At 38.8% G+C, this 19,255-nt stretch overlaps 1 protein-coding gene across 5 annotated transcripts in view; it reads left to right on the top strand.

Annotated features, from left to right (window-relative positions):
* Nucleotides 1–82: 82 nt before the first annotated feature.
* The window catches only part of rgs12a (regulator of G protein signaling 12a), a 42,530-nt gene continuing 23,357 nt past the window's right edge, over nt 83–19,255 (top strand). For 2 of the 5 annotated variants that reach the window (XR_008386298.1, XM_053628854.1), the window contains exons 1-3: nt 1,453–1,929; nt 2,384–4,252; nt 7,023–7,121. Coding sequence is in view for 4 of the 5 variants with exons in the window: in XM_053628854.1 (XP_053484829.1) it covers nt 2,477–4,252; nt 7,023–7,121 (1,875 nt within the window). In the remaining variant the exon portion in view is untranslated. Of the gene's footprint in view, nt 1,182–1,452; nt 1,930–2,383; nt 4,253–7,022; nt 7,122–10,557; nt 11,153–19,255 lie in introns of those variants that run through there. The other 3 variants (XM_053628855.1, XM_053628856.1, XM_053628857.1) reach the window with 3 other exon arrangements.

Below are 19,255 nucleotides of genomic sequence, written 5' to 3'. Positions count from 1 at the left end.
TTCAGCAGCAAAGCTATTGAAATACATAGTTCTGTTTAATTTGCAATTGTTTGATTTGACAGCAAGTGGGGAAGGTGGAAGATCACAAAGCTGCTATAGCCAATGGTCTCACATCTCATTAACATGAGTTTTGAAGTGTATTGAGTGTGCAGCTGTACAAAACTCAATATATCACAATCTAAAGTATCTTACATGAGAGGAACACAGCACTAATTGAAATAAACACACAGAACTTGTTTACTATTGCATCTTTGGTACTACATTGTTTAAGTATTGTTAGAGAATTTCAGATGTTACTCTAAGATGCTATACATAATGATAACATTTTATTCAACTGTGTGATTTTCTTTAAAAAAAAAAAAGACTTTATTTTGTAACATCTGTAAAGCCTTATATAAACTGTTGTCTGCCTGGTTGTGTTTTATCATTTAACCCACTGTGAAAGCCTATGACCACCATAAATGCAGCTAGGATTTACAGACCCATAATGTATTAAACACCTGAATTTGTTTAGCTTAAACCAGTGTTTCTCAAAGTGGGGTCTTGTGACCCTCAAGGGATCATGAAGCATATCCAGGGGGTCCATCCATTTTCCATATTGCTTATCCTACACAGGATCACAAGGGAGCCTGGAGCCTATCCCAGGGAACTCCGGACACAAGGCAGGGGACACCGTGGAGGTTGGCAAAATTGCATACCCAGTCACACACTAAGGACAATTAGGAAATGCCAATCAACCTCAAACTGGAGTACATGGAGGAAAACAAATGCATGGACCTGGGGAGAACATGAAAGCTCTGGAGGCAGGATTCAAACCCCCAACCCCAGAGGTGCAAGGCAAACTAACCATTGCTAACCATTAAGCATAGTTAACCAGGGGGTACATTTTCCATCCATACATTTTCAATACCGCTTATCCTACAGGGTTGCAGGGAACTTGAAGCCCATCCCAGGGAGCATCGGGAACTAGGAAGGGTACACCCTGGACGGTGTGCCAATCCATCGCAGGGCACAATCACATACACATTCATACACTATGGACATGCCAATCAACCTACCATGCATGTCTTTGGACTGGGGGAGGAAAGCGGCGTACCCGGAGGAAACCCCTGTAACACAGCGAGAACATGCAAACTCCGCACACACAGGGCAACGGCGGGAATCGAACCCCCAACCCTGGGGTCAGTTTTATTTAATTTTATTATATTATTTAGTTTTTATTTTACACCTTTGTTACAGTGATGGAAAGTTATTGGCCCCTTGTCACTTTAATTGTGTAAGTCTGATGTAGTCCTCAAGAACTAAAACAAGTGGGCCTATACATAATGTCATCTTGCACCTAATGTGTTTGTCAGCGGAAATTTTAGGGATAAAACTCCATAAACAGCCAGAATATTACTGTAAATATTAAAATAATGAGCCTAATATTTGAATATTTGGATTATATTCGGGGTGGGTCGGTGAAATAAATGTTACTTTTTAAATGGGTACAATGGATGGCAACATATTGCCTAAAACAGCTACTCTCCGAAAACATTTCGCAAACATTTAGAAGACGTATAACTAGCGGAGCTGCATAACTTAAAGCCACGCGTGCACCAGAGCACATTGCCTGAGTTCTGTATTGGGCGGAGCAACACTCAAGGGTCTCCGCCCACGCGCGCACGGAGCCGTTGGTACGCGCCCTAAGCGTTACACGTGATTTTCCGAGCTCCAATAAGCGCCAAGTATTTGTTTAAACGTTGAGTCGGATTGACGGGGCTCTCAGCGAATCAGAAGGGCTCGCTTTAGGTTGGCGATCTTTACGGTGCCATAGAGACTGAATGACGCTTTGTGTTGAGTACAATAGTGAATGGCAGTGGTTGTCTGGACACTGGACAGAAGTGGAAAGAAGACTGAAACTTTGAAAATACGAAGTGTTAGGGTCAGGTAAGTGAGCGTACGTTTGTTAGGGCTGATATACTTGAGAAATATTTAGTAATAATGTGTAACGTTTATGGTGTACGTTTGTGAACTTTGATACGTGACGTTAATTTACTATTTTAATCTTAAACGGAACAAAACATAAGTGTTCCGTAGTCTGGTTCAATCTTGGGATATAAAGGCTACAAACGTTTAACCTTTTCCCCCCTGAAAGTTTATAATAAATAGTAAGAGCATTTACAATAAACCTTGTGTTAACTTTGTTTTGCCTTCATATTTTCCAATAAGAATCTGGTCTCTGAGTGAGCTCAGAGTCTCCAGTGCCAGTGCTTTGACATGCAGCCTTAGAGTAGCACCTGAAATCAAACCAGAACACTTTTTTATTTCTATTTTCCTATAACACCGTCTAGTTTAGTTGATAAAATCTTCCTTTCTGCTTCTTTTCCTTTTTGTTTTACAGTACCTACAATGACTGTGGCTCATTGATTTGGACTCTGAGCAGCAGTATCACCCAAGCCTTTTGTTGTGATTTGGTTGCATCTCGCAGGCAGAAATGAGAGCTCTGGAGCCTGCTGGAGGTGTGAAGAGATCTCTGGACTTCTCTCCAGCCCCAAAAGTCCGCAGCGTGGAGATAGAGCGAGGTAGAGCTGGATACGGATTTACCGTGGTTGGCCAGGCTCCCTGTGTCCTGAGTGGAATCCTGAAAGGAAGTCCAGCTGATGATGCTGGATTGAAGCCTGGTGACTGTGTTTTGAGTGTGAACGACACCGATGTGTCCACAGCTTCACATGAAACCGTAGTGGAGCTCATCGGGTCATCATTACGATCTCTTAGTTTGCTGGTCTCATCAGTTGACAGACATTCAGTAAATTTTGCATCAGATTCCCTGGTTGTTCAGTTAAAGCAGAAAGAAACTTGGTCAAATCCAGGACAAGTGGAACCTTATGAGGAAGGTATAGGGGAGTCAGTGGGCAGTTTTAATACTGTTTTGGAAATTTCAGGTCAGGCTTGTACTAACGCATCAAAAAAACAACCTAAACAGAGACCAAGATCAGAACCAGATATGTCTTACTGGTCTCATTGGTGTCCGTCAAAACACAACCCGCATGCACTTGATCGGGAGGAACCATCTCGTGTTGTGAGTAAAGATTCCGTTTTCTCAGACTTTCAGAGTCAGCATGATATTTTGCCTGACTCCAGCGCTCTAAACGTGGGAATGGTGGTAGGATACATAAACTCCATAGAACTGGATCTAGTGATTTCCCACTCTGAAAAGGAAACCTTACGAGCTATACGGGAATGTATTACTCAAATTGCAACTGAGCAGAAAACCCATTACCTGGTGATGATGAGGGTCAAGTGTAATTGTGTGCAGCTTTGTGATGACAGGGATGTGGTTTTGGCTGCATACCCTGCAGAGAACCTGGTCTTGTGTGCAGTATGTACTGAAGATAATAGGTTTTTTGGTCTTGTCTCAAAGGAGGTGACGAAAACTGGCCCCAAAAAAGCAGAGCAAAGCACTTGCATGAAGACGTTATGTCATGTATTCATCATAGACCCAGAACTCTGTGATCACGATGAGCATAAAAGCATCTCTGATCACTTTGGCTTTTCATGCACTGCTGACTCGGACACTCAGGGTTGTCTGGAGTTTCCCCATACTCCGTATTCAATGTTAAACTTTGTGTCAGTCCTCTACACAGACATGGGAGACCATATTGAGAAATTGAGAGTCAAACTGGATAGTGAGGATTGTGACGAACAGCAAAGCACACGAAACAGTGGCAGTGGGGACAGCGGGATTGGAAACGTGTCTCCAGAGGATCAGGAGAGTTTTGCTGACCAGTGGAGTCTTACATCTCCAAACAGTTCCCATACAACTTGGGACAAACCATCTCCATGCATCTCCCAGCAGAGCAATGAGCCATCCCTAAGGTCAGAGCGTAGGTGCCTTCTTGCAGAGCCATTCCCTGTCCCTGCCACTCCACAAACAAATGCGTCTATTGGAGAAGAGGTTTCACATAGTGTGCCTTTAAATTCTATTTCTCAGCGTAAGCAGTCACAACTGCCTGAAAATAAGACCAAACGGAGAGGAAGTCAGCGCTGGCCCTCTGTTAGTATCCGCGCTCGCTGGCAGAAACCTCGGCCCACCAGCATTGACAGCCTGGCTGACAGCGATACCGGTGGACCCAAAGCTAAAAACAGCACTTTACCACCTGCCATGGAACAAATCCCTCCACTGAGATACAAAACACCTGGTGACCTTGCATATGATCTGACTTTGAAACTGTTTAACAGTGGATCCAAGAATAAGGATGGAGAAAACAAGGTAACGACACTTGTTTTATATATATACACACACACACACACACACACACACACACACACACACACACACATATATATATATATATATATATATATATATATATATATATATATATATATATATATACACATGTATACGAAATGTTAAGATGGAATTTTTAGTTAAGTAACTAACACAGCATATATTACCATTACTTCTAGCAACTGAGGATCAATTCGTCCATTAAATATTACTACCTAGACACTTTGAAGTGCTGATATGTATAACTACATGTCATGTAAATTGATCATTTAACCTATATACAAGAAGAGATAATAAGATTACAGTCTAAAGCTTCCGAGTTTATTTTGATGTACCTATTCATTTGAAGTAAAAGCTTGTAATGCAAATTAAAACCTAGCACTGATTCTTAGCTATGTCTTTGTCATGAGGCTGGCAGACTAATTTGCACACTAAATCATGATCTGTAGAACAGATGGTGCTACATGGTTGGGGCACAGCAGATGGAGCTGTTGTGTTGATTAGTGGAGTCCAACGTGATTATGGCAGACGGATCAGTGGGAAAGCAGTTAAGCTTGGTTTCAATTCAAGAACGTCACCTGGCAACAATCGGCTAATTTCTCTAAACAGGGATAATAAGCATTGTGTTTAAGCTAAGTGACTTCAGTCTTCAGTCTTAATTTATCACGGTTTGTGCATTAATTTGATTATGTGCTATAAAATGTAATTGTCCTCATTGTACAAGACCATCCCCCCACAACATTAACTGTGTTGGACCACTGTAATCTGATTTCAGCTGTAGCTCAGATAGTGATGAAAGAGGCCCACAAATGTTATAGTGCTTGGGGAATTCTGCTTAATGCAGTTTTGCTGGTTTATGCTGTAGTATTTCTGTAATAAGGCATATTTTTAGCTTCAAGCTAAAGCGATGCTAAGATTAACTTCAGTTAACTCTGGTGCTTGCATCTGTTTTGAGGAAACCCAGTGTACAGATGGAAAGGAAATTACAGGTCTGTGTGGTATGTGTGATATCATTGTCATTCCATTCAAACATATGTTTATCAGATAACTGTTCTTGATTATCCCACAAGGCACGAAGTCTAAAAAAAAAAAAAAGAGGATAAACAATGCAGGCGGATGAGTCTGTGTGATGCTTGTCCTGGGCCCCCTCAAAAATGCTTTATTGTTAGACCATGGTGGAAATGTATAACTATATGAAATACATTGTATAAAAATCTTCATCAATACGTATATACAATGCCAGTCAAAAGTTTTTGAACAGCTTGGCGTTCTTATATTTTATTACAGTTTAATCACAATTATTCCCACAGTCCAAAACCAATGATACATTGTGATGTTTAAATAAGCAGCGTGGCATGGTTGTAGCTCCTAGGTGTGCACTGTGCCCTGTAACTGAGTGGTGTCTCATCCAGAGTGTATTCCCATCTGGTGCCTAGTGTTCCCAGGAGAGGCTCCGGATTCACCACAACCTTAACCAGAATAAAGCATTCAGTGAAGACATTACTGGAGGAATTAATTAAATAAGGAAACTTGTATCTTATTGTAGTCCCCAAATGGCACTATAAATGAGTGCTTTATAAGCAAGAAGCAGTTGGAGGGGAAACCCGTTAAACCTATATAAAAGGCTCCAAGGATGGTAGTTTCGTATGTTCTTCTTGCAGACACCAATTGATCAGACTGCAGCAGGCTTCAGACAAGCCATATGTTTTTCTCCACATGTCAGGGTATAGAGGAGATGACCCAGAGTCCTGACGGTCTCAGGTTCCGGCCAGAATTTGTATGAAAATATTCTTGTAAATGGGATGAATACTGGAGGACCTCCAAAGTCTTGGACTAGAAAAGCAAGGGTGTGGTACATGTGCCTGGATCTAAACATTTCTAACATTTCACACTTCACTAAACATTTATTGTAGGCAGTATTATTATTGTCTGTACAAGCCTATTCTTAACATGTTTCATGATTTCATTAAAGATGAAATGTCTGACATAAATGTACAGAAGCTAAGTTTTTGTAACTGAGTATTAATGACCATATGTGCTGTATAAGGCAATCGCACTTTTGCTATCGAGTAAACATTGTAAATGAACATAAATTAAATTAAAGCAATGCTTTTCTTTACAATGATTTGCTACAGTGCTTCACGGGCCTTTGTGTTATTTTCAGTTCTTGTTGTATGCTTTTGGGCTGCATGCTTAATTGGATATGAACTGAAAAGGAAATGATTCATACCTTAAATCAAACACTTTCAAAAACTTATCATACTTGTAGCATGTACTGTGTGTACTGTTATGCTCTCTCCTATAAATAATAAACCTGAACTCTATAAGGTGCTTTACTTTGATTTATCTATTCTCAGCGAACAGCGATTTGTTTTCTTGTTGTCTATTGAAAATTAGTCATAAGTCTAAAGGTTAACACAAAAGGCTGACTCTTGTTGCAATGAAAGGGATCAGTAATTACATATTTATAATACTTTCCGTTTAATAAATGATGTAAGTTTTTATTTAATGTTTTTAATTTAATTTAAGGATTAAATTATTTATGCCCAGAAATAGACGGGTGACCCTTTTTGCTTATTTTTGCTTCCTAGATTTTTCATAAATATTCTTACAAAATGTTTACAGTTAAAATCAGATTTTACTTAATTGACACTGCATCTTGTTTAGGGAGTTATTATTATATATGATAAATAACAATATAGCAATGTTAATGGTACAATATGTCATATTGGTTATTTTCTCTCCTCAGGGCTACAGATTTTGGGGTCTCACTAGAGGACGCTCTGTTCGAAAAACCTCAGCTCGCACCAACCGACTCAGCCTGGCACGTTCACTTGATGACCTTGAGGTATGCTTTTTCTTTAAAAAACATGCAGCCGTCCTCATGATTCCTGGTTCTTTGCTATTTTGAGCATGAGATCTAGGCATGAGATCGTAGGCACTCAAACTATAGGCCTATGTTTTTGTGCTGAAGTGATGACCATAACCAGGCTGTTCTATTACACAGCCAACACAGCTGAGCAAAACATTAACATTCCTATAGCGTGGGTGCACTAATGTCTGCAGCAAAACTCTTCAACTCTTTTTTACAGCCTACACAGAAGCTGATGTTATTAGACAAGTGACTCAGCTTTACTTTCCAAGTTATCTTCAGCAGTACAGCTCACTGTTTCTCAACATGCTTCATATCCTTGCATGATGTGAAAACATGACAGTGTGTTTTGTCTGTGGTCCTTGGATCACAGTCACAGAGTTGGAGAAGGAATGGTTGTTTTTTCGAATGTTCCATAAACGAAGACCAAATACTGTTGTATTTCACACATGGCACTCCACACTAATCACACAATTGTGATATCATTAGGATCCTCACCCACAAAGCACAAAAACATGTAATTTTCCACAGCTCCTCAAACTGTGACAACAGATATGAAACACTGCTGAGTTTAAGTGGTTCTGGGCATCTGGTTTATGACTTGTGCTTCAGTATGTCATTGGCTTTAAAGAAAACCACCACCACAACAACAACAACTATTATTATTATTATTATTATTATTATTATTATTATTGTGAACAAAAGTCTCTTGCAGATAGACAGATAAATAAGAGTGCAGACAGACACTAGAGGGCACTAGTGAAAATGATTCTATTTTGCATTCTTTTCTATTTAATACAACAATTTTCATTACAAATTATATTACTGACAACAACCTGAGTGGAAAGTGTAAATTCATTAAATATTTACATGAATTTCAGAGTTTCTTAGTATTTAGTATGTCCTGTTTTTGCTTTAATGACTGTGTGCTCGAGCTGGCATGGACTCCGCAAGTTTGTGCAAAACCTTCTGAACCATTTTAGATCAAATCCATCAGAGTTTCATCTGAGCATGTGCTTCAATAGAAGAAAATCTTGTACGAAGCAGTTGGTCAAGATCACGAATTTGCTTACAAATTTGCTTACAACTAAAATTGGGAACTATATTCAAGATATCGAACATTTACTTTCTTTGTTTTACAAAACAAAAATTTAAAAATTCTAAAACCTTCTGTTTATTTCCAAGTTTATATGTAAAAACAAATCCCAGATTTTCCCTAGTGGTCTCAGACTTGAACCTTTGGGTTTTTGTTGGAGGTGCATAGAGTTATAGATGTGTGTAGGTATGTACGTACTGGCCTTCTGACCTTAATAAATCAAGCTCTTTTTGTCCAGGACATCTGAGTAGGCTTACATACGGTTTGGTACGCAAGTTCGCTACAAAAGTGGAACGCTGCTTCAAACCTTGATTTGCTATATTCATTCTTTCTAGGTCATACTCCTGTGTATTTTTCTGAGCAGATTTCACGAAATGGGCAAATGCTTGAGGTTTAAAGTGGAAAAGCTTTTGTCATTTCTCCAAGTGTGAAATCTGAGATCAGTAAGAGTTTTCCTGGAATGGGAGACGGCTGTTTCATGGACCTAATGCCCTTCTGGTGGTCAGGCGAGCTGGAAAGTGTGGTTATGAGAACATCATACTGGTGTTCACCAGGAGAAAAGCAGCTTCAGGAGAGAAGGAAAGAAAGAGAGAGACAAAGAGACTGAAAGAGATTCACTCAAACTGGGATGAAAAGTGTGTCCTGTAATCTTGGTATTTGTTGATTGCCAGAAAAAATCGAATTCAATGACTGTCCAACTTATTTCACCAGTTTGCACTGCAATTTCTTGCTAAACTAAAGTAGCTGAAACAATGGCTTAAATAAGTTTACTAATCATATTTAGCCCCTTTGAGTAAATAAAATCTTGATTGCAGTTAATTATTTTACCGGAACAGAAACCTGATAATATTTAATGTTTACAGAAACAATTCCATCTTTTAATATTTATCCTTAGCTTCACTTTTTAATAGTTATTAGGGGTCCAAGCACAATGTGGAAGCTCCTTTTGGAATTGCGATGGGGCTCAAAGACTGAAAGGTGTAAAAACTCAAAATTTGACAAGAACTTGCGGATTCTTCCCATTATTCAAGAAAATAAGGGGGCCCACACTGGTCTGATAGTGGAGCAATAGCATACACTGATCAACTTTTTGTCACATATGTTGAGAACCATGAGTTGTACAGATGAAATTATTTTTCCTCTAACTCCTTGCCTAATTGTGAACCAGTTTGCAATTTGGACCATTTAATGCCACCCACTTGGATTTTTAGCTAATTTGCATAATATGCAAAGCCTACTTTTGTGAACTACTTGTAGGATTGGCCACACATATTGACCACTGAGGGGCGCTCCTCATTTCTTTTAGAATATGATGCACAGTCAAAATGATTTTTTTCCCTGCTGCTTCCATTTATACCCACCCCTGACATTTAAGACAATTTTCATAATATGTGTTACCTACTCATATGTGAAACCTATTTTTGTGACCTACTCCTAGGATTCTTGCCAGATTTTGACAAAATCAGTGTTAAAATACTCAGTAGAATCTGAATCTCAATAAGTATCACAAACATGTTGATGTTGGTGAATAATATGGATGGCACATGCCAATTTATTCTACTGGTAGAGGTTTATTCAAACACCTGTAACTCATGATTGGTTGCACAGATTTGCACGAAAGACAAAAGTTTAAGACTAGATTCTTGTTCACACATAGGTGATGGGGATAGATTCAAATAACTGTTTTCTAGGAACCATAAATCAGTTTGTGCTGAAATTTGGTATATTGAATCTTTGTCCTAATCTGTAAATGAATTTCTAATGACAAATTTATTTGTGACCACTATCAGACAGTCATACTTCAGCAGGCATTTGAGAGGGTTAGAACTAAACAACTGTAACCAATCTTGAACAGTGTGTTTATCTTTGGTCTCTTTAGTGTTCTGTGCGACTTGGCAAGACCTGGCTACTGGGGACTCTGTTTGCGAAGGTAGCTTGGCCCCACAGATCACTGCTTGTGGCTATATTTTGTGATGTTATAATTATATGGTTGATCTCTGCAACTGAAATACTATTAAACAATAAAACACCCAGATGGAAAATATATGACCTGTCAGCCACTAGGCTGAACCCAGGGAAGACTGACTGAATGAACATTTACTGAACAAGAACCTTTATCTGGTCTGGAAATTCCTAGAAATTACTACTCTGTGCGTAACTGTGTGTTTCCAGGGTGTCCTGATGTTGTTGGTTTTTTTCATATCACACATGGCATTGACTTCTTCTCATGCTCTTGAAAATCCGGAGTCGTCATATCTCTGCAACAAAGAATAGAACACACCCTGGATAATCAAGCATGGGAGGGTTTGACCAGTGTTGACTTCTATTTATGTGTTGTTACAAGGGCTTTTGGGGAAATTGGAACACTTTCCAAGTGATACAACTTCAGATATGTCTGGAAGTGGCTTGTTGTCTTCTGCTGTTGTGTTCTGAGCAAATATTTGGTGACTTGCCACATTTAGGCACATGGTAAGAAGAGCTACAATGCTGATATGGGATTTCACATACATGAGCAAGAGGTTAAAACATGACACATCTAGTGTGTTTGTGGGTATACCGTTGAAGTCATTTCTCCAGTTTCCTCCTAAATCAACGTGACACACTTTTGCACTGACCTGAAGGAGAGAGGCTTTTCTTACAGTGGGAGGAGAAAGTACTCTGAAGTAGAGCGAGTGACTGAAAAGAATGAAAAGAGGGAGCATGGAAAGTGGGAGGGAGCATTAGGGAGAGTGAGAGTAAGAGAGGGAGAGTTGGAAGAGTTTTTAGATGCAGGAAAAACCACTTCAACTTCATTCTCCGAGCATGTAGCCGAATGGACATGTTTATTTATGCTGGGTGTCTGAAGAAGCACTGACCACACACACACACACACACTCACATGGAGCCTCCTTTAACTCTCCATGCTCCAACCGTAAGTGCCATTTATTTCTCTGCTGTCTTGGTGCATCTGTTTCAGTTGAAATGTTCTCTTCTGGCATCATTATCTCCTTTTAAATTTTCACTGCTGTTTTGAAGAATTGTTGCTGCCTTGCATTGGAAGGTTAGTGTGTAAGATATTTAGTAAACTGTGTTTACTTGATATGACTGTACTACCCACTGAAATGTTGCATTGGTACTCCTATGCTGTTTTACTAGATGGAATCTGGTCTATAATGAGATTGTGGTCTAACACACAACCATGGGCAGAATTTACATTTTCCATCAGCTTCACTCTCTACAACAATCACAGTTTGAGGGAAATGTAATCGCGTAGTCATTTGCATTTTGACTAAGATGTCTGATTAACCATCAGTCTCCGCTCACATACAATGAACCAAAGAAAATTTTAAGGACCTTCAGTGTCTGCACTCCCTAGACCTGTTGCTTACAGAGTTTTGGATTGACAATGAATGATTTCCGTACTTGAAATTCACATTTTCTCATAGTGAAGAGTAGCAGTTGCCTTCTGGATGATTGGACTTCCTGGTGTATTCCACTTGGCTCTGAACTGGTAACCCTAAACCACAACGTTGTGTGAGGAGTGACTAGCTATCAGCGAAAATGCCTTGATGAGGCCCAGCTGGATTTATAAAAAGCGAGATTTAAGAAGAGTGAGAGAATATGTTTGTGTGTGACCATTTCCATTGAAATAATATTTTTTTATTACAAATCATATTACTGACAGCAATTTGAGTTAAAAGTGTAATCTTGAAAATATTTACATGAATTTCAGAGTTGCTTAGTATTTGGTACATCCCCTTTTTGCTTTAATGACAGTGTGCGCTCAAGCTGGCATGGACTCCACAAGTTTTGCAAAACCTTCTGATGCATTTTAGATCAAATCCATCAGAGTGTCGTTTGAACACATGCTTCAATATAAGAGATTAGACAGGAGGAAAGTCTGACCTTTTTATTCAACGCAGTTAATATCTAGTCAATATATATGGTCAATATCACTAATTTGTTTACATTTAAATAGGGATCTAGAAATAGTGCACAATCTTGAATACTAAATATTCAATATATTAAACATTTACTTTCTCTGTTTTACATATTTAAATATTCTTAAACCTTCTGTTTTTAATTTTAAAAAGTCCCAGATTTGCAATGTTGTCTCAGAATTTTGGACCCAACTGTAAACAAATATGCATAAATATGTATAATGTGAGGAATGTCTATTTTTCATTCTTCCCTTCTGTCCATATTCCATCATTTTACCAGACACTCTTCATCTCTTAAGTTCTCTTAAACTGTCCAGGACAGTAAAGAATCACAATTCAGAATAATTGTAATAAAAAACCCACAATTAACTCCATTTAATATTAGCAATTGTAGTGCAAAGACAGTCTGGTTTTCGTTTCATGTGTATCCGGAGTTTATTTTTATTTGCTTTTCTGTAATTCCTTCACTAGTTAAAGACAGCCAAGGCAATTTCCTCTCTATATGTAAGTGTGATAGCTGGCGAATGTGCTGCTCTCGCTTTGTAAGTATTTACATGTCTTTACACTTTGAACTGCAGCAACCGGGGAATGGGAAGCTTTTAGTGACGTTTTTTTCCCAGAAGACCTACTTATTGCCTTCCTTCTGTGGTCAGAGCCGCCATGACGGACCAGCAGTATTTTTACTAGCTACTGTAAAAAGATGCTTTAGTTAATGTTTAGAAGAGTAAAAGTATTTGTATTAGAGGTTTACATCAGGTGTAGAGAATAGAGCAAGCAACACAGAATAATCTCTTTCCCTGTTGCAGAGATCTTTTCTCTAGTCTAAAATCCCAGCACAGCTTGTTATTTTTACACATACACTACACTGAAACCAGTTGGTTTAGTGCTCATGCGTCGTCAAAGGGAGTTATTTTTGTCAAGAAGGGGTTCTGCCATGTAATTATGAGCATCAGGTTTCAGTTAGAAAGACCACTGGTTCAGTACAAAGCTGGAGAGAAAACTCTTGAAAGTGTGGTTGGGTGGGGTCATGGCTGAAGCTCAAATGATGAATGATGCACTGCCTCCAGGGGAAACGAGAGCTGCTCTCATCCCTTTACTCATCCTGCAATTGAGGAATGGTGGGTTATTTACTCTGTGTGATCCCTAAAAACAAATGCACTGCTTTTAAAATATTTACAGGAGGTAGAAGCCAATGGGTTTGGATCCCCTGTAAACAATGGAGCGGTGTTTACATCTGAAATCCTGCCTTTTTTGTACATAAGAGATGCGTTGTTCTAATATAGACTGTAGATGAGACAAGTGATTAATGATTAAATTGGTATAATTGTAATAATATTAGATTGGCCATTTTTAGTTGCTACAGTTGTGCATTAGTACTCGCAATTTTTGGAATCCCATGAAAGCGATTCTGTAGGTTTCCTCTGCTGTTTTTTTACAGTGTGGTCTTGAACTGAACCGTCATAAACTGTTCACTGACATTGAACCTCATTTATCAAGTTGGATACGAGCAGATTTATTCATAAATCGTTCGGGTGCATCCCAGTTGTTTTATATTAAGAAAGAAAGTGAGCCAATACAATCCCAAAAAATTAAGACAAATAAAACTAGTTATGACAAAAGAAATGCTGTTGTATAAATGGGGGAGGGGCTGGTCTGTCTGCGCATAGCTGTAAGCTGTAATGCCTCAGCTGACGGATGATTTAGCTCATGCTGGGCATTTTTCTTTCCTGTCTTCATGTCAAAGCATTTCCTTCTCCCCTCACTTAATCCCTCACATCTATTTTACATTTTCTGTAATTCAGCTCCAGATTCAAGTGGTTGTTATGCATTAAATAATTTATTTATTTTTTATTGGCATAGCTGCGAGTCAAAATAACTTCCACTTCTACCTCTGAGAAAGTCCTCTTTTTTTATCAATTACTCTCATTTTAGCACTGTAAGCTTGGCCTTTTATGAAGTTTTGTGGGTGTCACCAAATGCAAATCAGCTGTGCCATGCACATGCCTGGTAATGCCGGCTTGACATTCATCAATCTTCACATTTTGTGAATCCAGCAGAGATTTTTAGTTCTCTTTGGATTACGCAAACATTTACACGTGACTCCACTTAAAGACTGATAAATGAGGCCCATTGTTAGTAAGGTTGCTATGTTATCTTACACTGTATTTGCAGATGTCCCACCAAAATTGCTGCAGTCCCATCCAAGTCACAGGAAACGTTTCACTTAAAATGTATGCCTTGCTATTCCCCACACACCACATTTCTAAAGCAAATAAACAGCTAGTTTAAGTAACTTTACTTTTGAACGATTCTTAAGTAATAAAAATAAAGCATGCCAAGGCGCTGTTATAGAAAAAGAATCCACTCCACAGTGGTATGCTATGGCCCGATGGGACGCGTCCACCTTGAAGTGGAATATAATTACACAGTCCTCTTGAAGCATAGCAATTTGAAACTCCTTCCATAAATGTAAAATAAATACCACCTAACAGAAGGCTTCAAAACATAAACGATTATACAATTTTCTTTGTTAAATAACAACAATGATAAAGCATTAGAAAGAGTACATTGATATAAACCTGATGTTTAAATTTCAGCTGGAACTATTGTCAGAGCTGTTGTCATAGAAAATTAATCCACATCTTCAGATTTGAGAATTCAGTAGCACTGTAGCAGAAATATGATTAATGACCGTATCTGTTCTTGGCAACAGAATCTAGCACAGTTTCACGCTGGATTAAGAAAGGAAATCCACTGTCAACGCTGAAACAAAGCCAGAGTCATATTATGAAGCCTCACCTTGTTATGTGACTCCAGATTACAAAGCAGAGTGAAGGTATATGGACCTGTTCTAGCAATGTGCTATGACATGACCAAGCTCAGTGATGCCTGCAATCCTGGCCGTCTCTAGAAGTTTGCGGTGTAAGTTAGATAACTCTCTCTTCTACCATGAGGTTTTTGTTTATCAGATGATCCATGTTATTTTACTTACATATTCTGTTTTATGATAGAGAAAACAACCTGTAGGTAAACGATGAGGTAATAGTTTTATGATCCATGCTAGCCATTTTGCTGGAAGGTAATTGTATCTGCTGAGGTCAGCAACCCCCCACCCCAATTCAAATAGGTGTAACTTTGTTTTGGAAAGTGTTGAGTACAGGGATGATTTAAAAAAAAAAAAAGTTTCTATTTTAAACATCGTTTAAACTCTTCCAGCAATTATGGGATGATAGATGTTTTTGAAGTTCTTAAAATTTTAGTTTCTATGGCTTACAGCACCTAAATACTGTCTTTGTGGGAGACTGGGGGAAAAAGGAATAAGAAAAAAGTCAACTAAAGCATACAATCTGACATTCTAATTAAATTGCCCATTATATTATAAGGAAAGAAAGAGCAAGTATAAAGCCTAACATTCATTTTGCATATGCTGCAATTTTATGTTGTTTTCTACAAATAAATAATATGATCATATCGCCATCTGTGAGGAAAGTGCCACGTTAAAGCATTTTTAAATTATTTCTTATTTCTTATTATTCACCACTCTATTCACAGTGTTAGTTTATCAAAGCTTATGTGATATTTTTCATTGGATCATGTGTTTTGGAACAGTTTCTGTTACATACTATTATGTAAAATTTACAAAACTGGAGATCTGAAAGGCAGAATAACGTCCAATGTCTCTATCTATGCCCCAATCATAATATATTCTACTTTCCTTATTTATCTTCTATTTAACTTTCACAGTTTAAGGATGCAGCAACAAGTGAAAGAGGCCAAGGTTGTATGATTAGCTATAGTCATATAGTCACCACTGTATCAGGAGAGACTCTCCGTGTCATTTCTCTTTCTTATCAGTCTCTCCCTTCCCTCTCCAGTCTAGAGGAAGTCTCCTCTGAGGTCTCTGATGTTATTTTCAGGCAGTTTGTTTTCTGCTAGAGATAAGAAGGAGAGATTTGTTTTACTCCCTTGAAAATGACTGACTGTTGTTTTTTTTTTCTTCAACCACTTGCTGCCTCTTTAACTCGAAGTTCAAGGTTTATTGGATTTCATGTCACACACCAGACATAAACATTCATACACATACAGTAGCACACAAACTCGTGTATATGACAGAGGAGTTTGCTTATTCTTTCGGTTAGTGATTGAGGTGAGTGCAAATGCCCCCCTAATCCCCCTCCCCCCAAGTTGGAACCACTCTGAAAATGAGAGGAAACCAGCAGTGTAAATTCACAGCCTAGTTTATTATATACTGACCATACACACATGCACTTAGAACTGTTCGAGAGCATTAACAGCAAAAACAAGAAAACATGGGCATACATTTGTACACAAACAAATATCCATATATGCCTTGATTTCCAAAGTTGTCCTAATGTAGCGAGGACATGCTGCTATAGCAACAGGAGAAAACACTTTTCCCACCATGAAATCTACAAATACAGCTGGGTCTAAGTTTGGATTTTGTCTAAAGAAGAGAAAACACAGTAATGTAATCTTTGTCTCCTGGATCAGCCTGGGAATGGCCCACCCAAAGGGAACCACACTAACACAAATACAAAGAAACTAAATTTAACCTGCATCATGCACAATTACACACACCTCCATGTAAGACCAGTATGTAGCCGAGTTGGAATAGGCTGTCTGAGCAGAAATTGGTTTGGCATTTCTCTTGTTCAATGTGATACAATCTAAAACCCTGGGAATGTCTCCTAACACGGTGTAGCTATGACTACAGAGAGAATCATTTCTGTGCTCTACGGTGACGTCATATTTTTGGGGGCTGAGTAAAACATGTTTAGACATGGCTCATCATGTCCGTGTGTGTGTGTGTGTGTGTGTTTGCTGTCCCATCCTGGGCAGGGAATCTTAAGGTGTATGCACGCAGACACATGTGCATACACATTCTCTCTGCTGTTAAATCTTAACAAATAATGACTGACTTCAAGTTGCGTTTAAATAAACGATTTTTTCCCTTCCCAAAAGCACGCCGCTTGATAGTGGTAAGCTTACTTCAGTATTTCACTCTTTTATCCTTGGCTTGAGTTTGTTAAATCAGCTGTTTTGGTCATAAAACGTCGCAGTCCTTTTCTCCCACATGGAGCAGCTGTGGTGGGGAGCTTTGCCTCGTCTCAGCAGGATTTCAACAAAAGAAGTACTTCACGCTTCACTCTGCTTGTACGGTTGGGTTCTTGGAAGTTGTCTCCTCACCTTATGCACTGTTTTCCTGTGGCGGTAGCTCCCTGTGATCCATCCAGCTTGAACATGCTAAAACATGCCAAGAAATTTTTGTTTAGATCTGGTGCTTGTCTCCTGTAATGTCGTTTTAAGTTTAGACAGTACAAATAGCGTTCTATGTTTTGCATGGGATTATTTTGTCTTTTGTTGACAACAATTGTCAGAATGATTACTGCTGGATTTTATTACTGACGTGTCAGAAATTTTGTAATACATTTTGATTGTAAAGCATTGACAACTATCTACAGAATTGACAGTATGTTCCTAAACTCAAACATATTCAGCTATAACCATTGAAAATAATGGGTTGTCACTTGCTATTTTTTTTTTTTTTTAATCCACATTGCCAGTGTCGGTAATGCCACACATATAGCATAGGTGTGGTGCAATCTGTTTGCAGAGTGTTGCAAAGGTGTGAGCATTCATAAGAAAAGGAAATGGTTCTGACAGGTGTGTGTGGACATCACCAAAGAGGAATAAGATTACTTGAGGCTCCACATGGGAAGCAGTGATATGTTAGTAAGAAGAGAGTGTGTAACTCTCAGCATAAATTGTGACTCATACATGGATGGGAAGGAAAAAGCAGCTTTCGGCTGAACTGGGTACAAAGGAATAGACAAGCTTTCATGTGGGCTTTATGGGACAGGAGGAACAACAGAATCGTTCTGTCTGAAATCTTTTGTTGTGGAAAATCTCAGTAGACCAATTCAAATTATGCTTCTTTTAAGTTTGAAAATAATAACGATCCAAAACCAGATATACACCATATTTTCTTTGAATTTTTTTTTTGTGTGTGTGTGTATTTTTTTTTTATTCCTCGTGGGTTGTCTGAAACACTTCTGCTCATACATGACTGCTCAAACTGAATAAGGGCAATGTTTTAAACCCTGCCATTGAGTGTGGTAACCATCTTTTGCTCCTGCTAAAAACCTTTTCCTGTGTAATAACATACTTCCTAGTGGTGCTCCAGGATATATTTAACCTGCAAAGACTGAAACATGCATCATTAGTGGCTGCAATGTCTGTGGTCGAAAATGACTTGTTACCATGAGATTCTTCCATTTGAGGATTCTTGGGTGGTGGCACTAGTTGCCGAGCTACTTCTACTGCATGTTATGGCCATGTCCAAGCTGACTGTTTTCCTCCAGCATGTTGCCTCTTTCCCTGCCTCTGTTTCCCATTACCAGGCTCCTGTCTTGTTCCCTCCCTCCAACTGAACCGCAAAAGAGGCCACTTTAGAGCAGAGTATGGTTCCCTATGGATCTGGAGTGGCTTGGCCAGCGCTACACCAGTTGTTTAACTAGCAAATTTAGCTAGCAAAATTAAGCTTTTGAAAAAGAAACAGTTGTTTGCTGCATCTCCCTATCTCCCTGCACTTAAGATGAAGACATTATATAAAACTTTCCACATACCTGAAGCATGAGTCTTGATAGTAAAGTTTGATGAAATTTACCTGAGCTGTACTTCCCAAGTCTTCAGTTGCTTTGTAACTTTGTATGGACATGTTTTGAGTAGAGCAAGGGTATTGATGAAGCCTGTGTCCTAAAGCTTGTTCATGCTTTTGGTGTTGCCTGATGAAACCTTGTGGGTTTTGGAGTATGTCTGCCTCTCTGCTCTGTAGGATTTGCTAAAAAGCATTCTTGGACTAGGCTGTGTTGAAAACAGACATTGTACAAGAACCTGTAAAATTCTTTTCATCTGCAGTTGCAGCCTTTTCCATATTGAATTATTGTTAATAACTAGAGCTCCAGACAGAATTTTGATGATGGTGGTTTTCTTGACCAGATACACTCTGTTAATAAAATTGTTGTCGACCTGACAGCAAAAAAACATGTCAGTATCTCCCAGAAGTGTGGACA

The sequence above is a fragment of the Ictalurus furcatus genome, chromosome 7, assembly GCF_023375685.1.
Source record: "Ictalurus furcatus strain D&B chromosome 7, Billie_1.0, whole genome shotgun sequence".
Lineage (NCBI taxonomy): Eukaryota > Metazoa > Chordata > Actinopteri > Siluriformes > Ictaluridae > Ictalurus > Ictalurus furcatus.
This window is presented reverse-complemented; position numbering and strand designations above follow the sequence as displayed.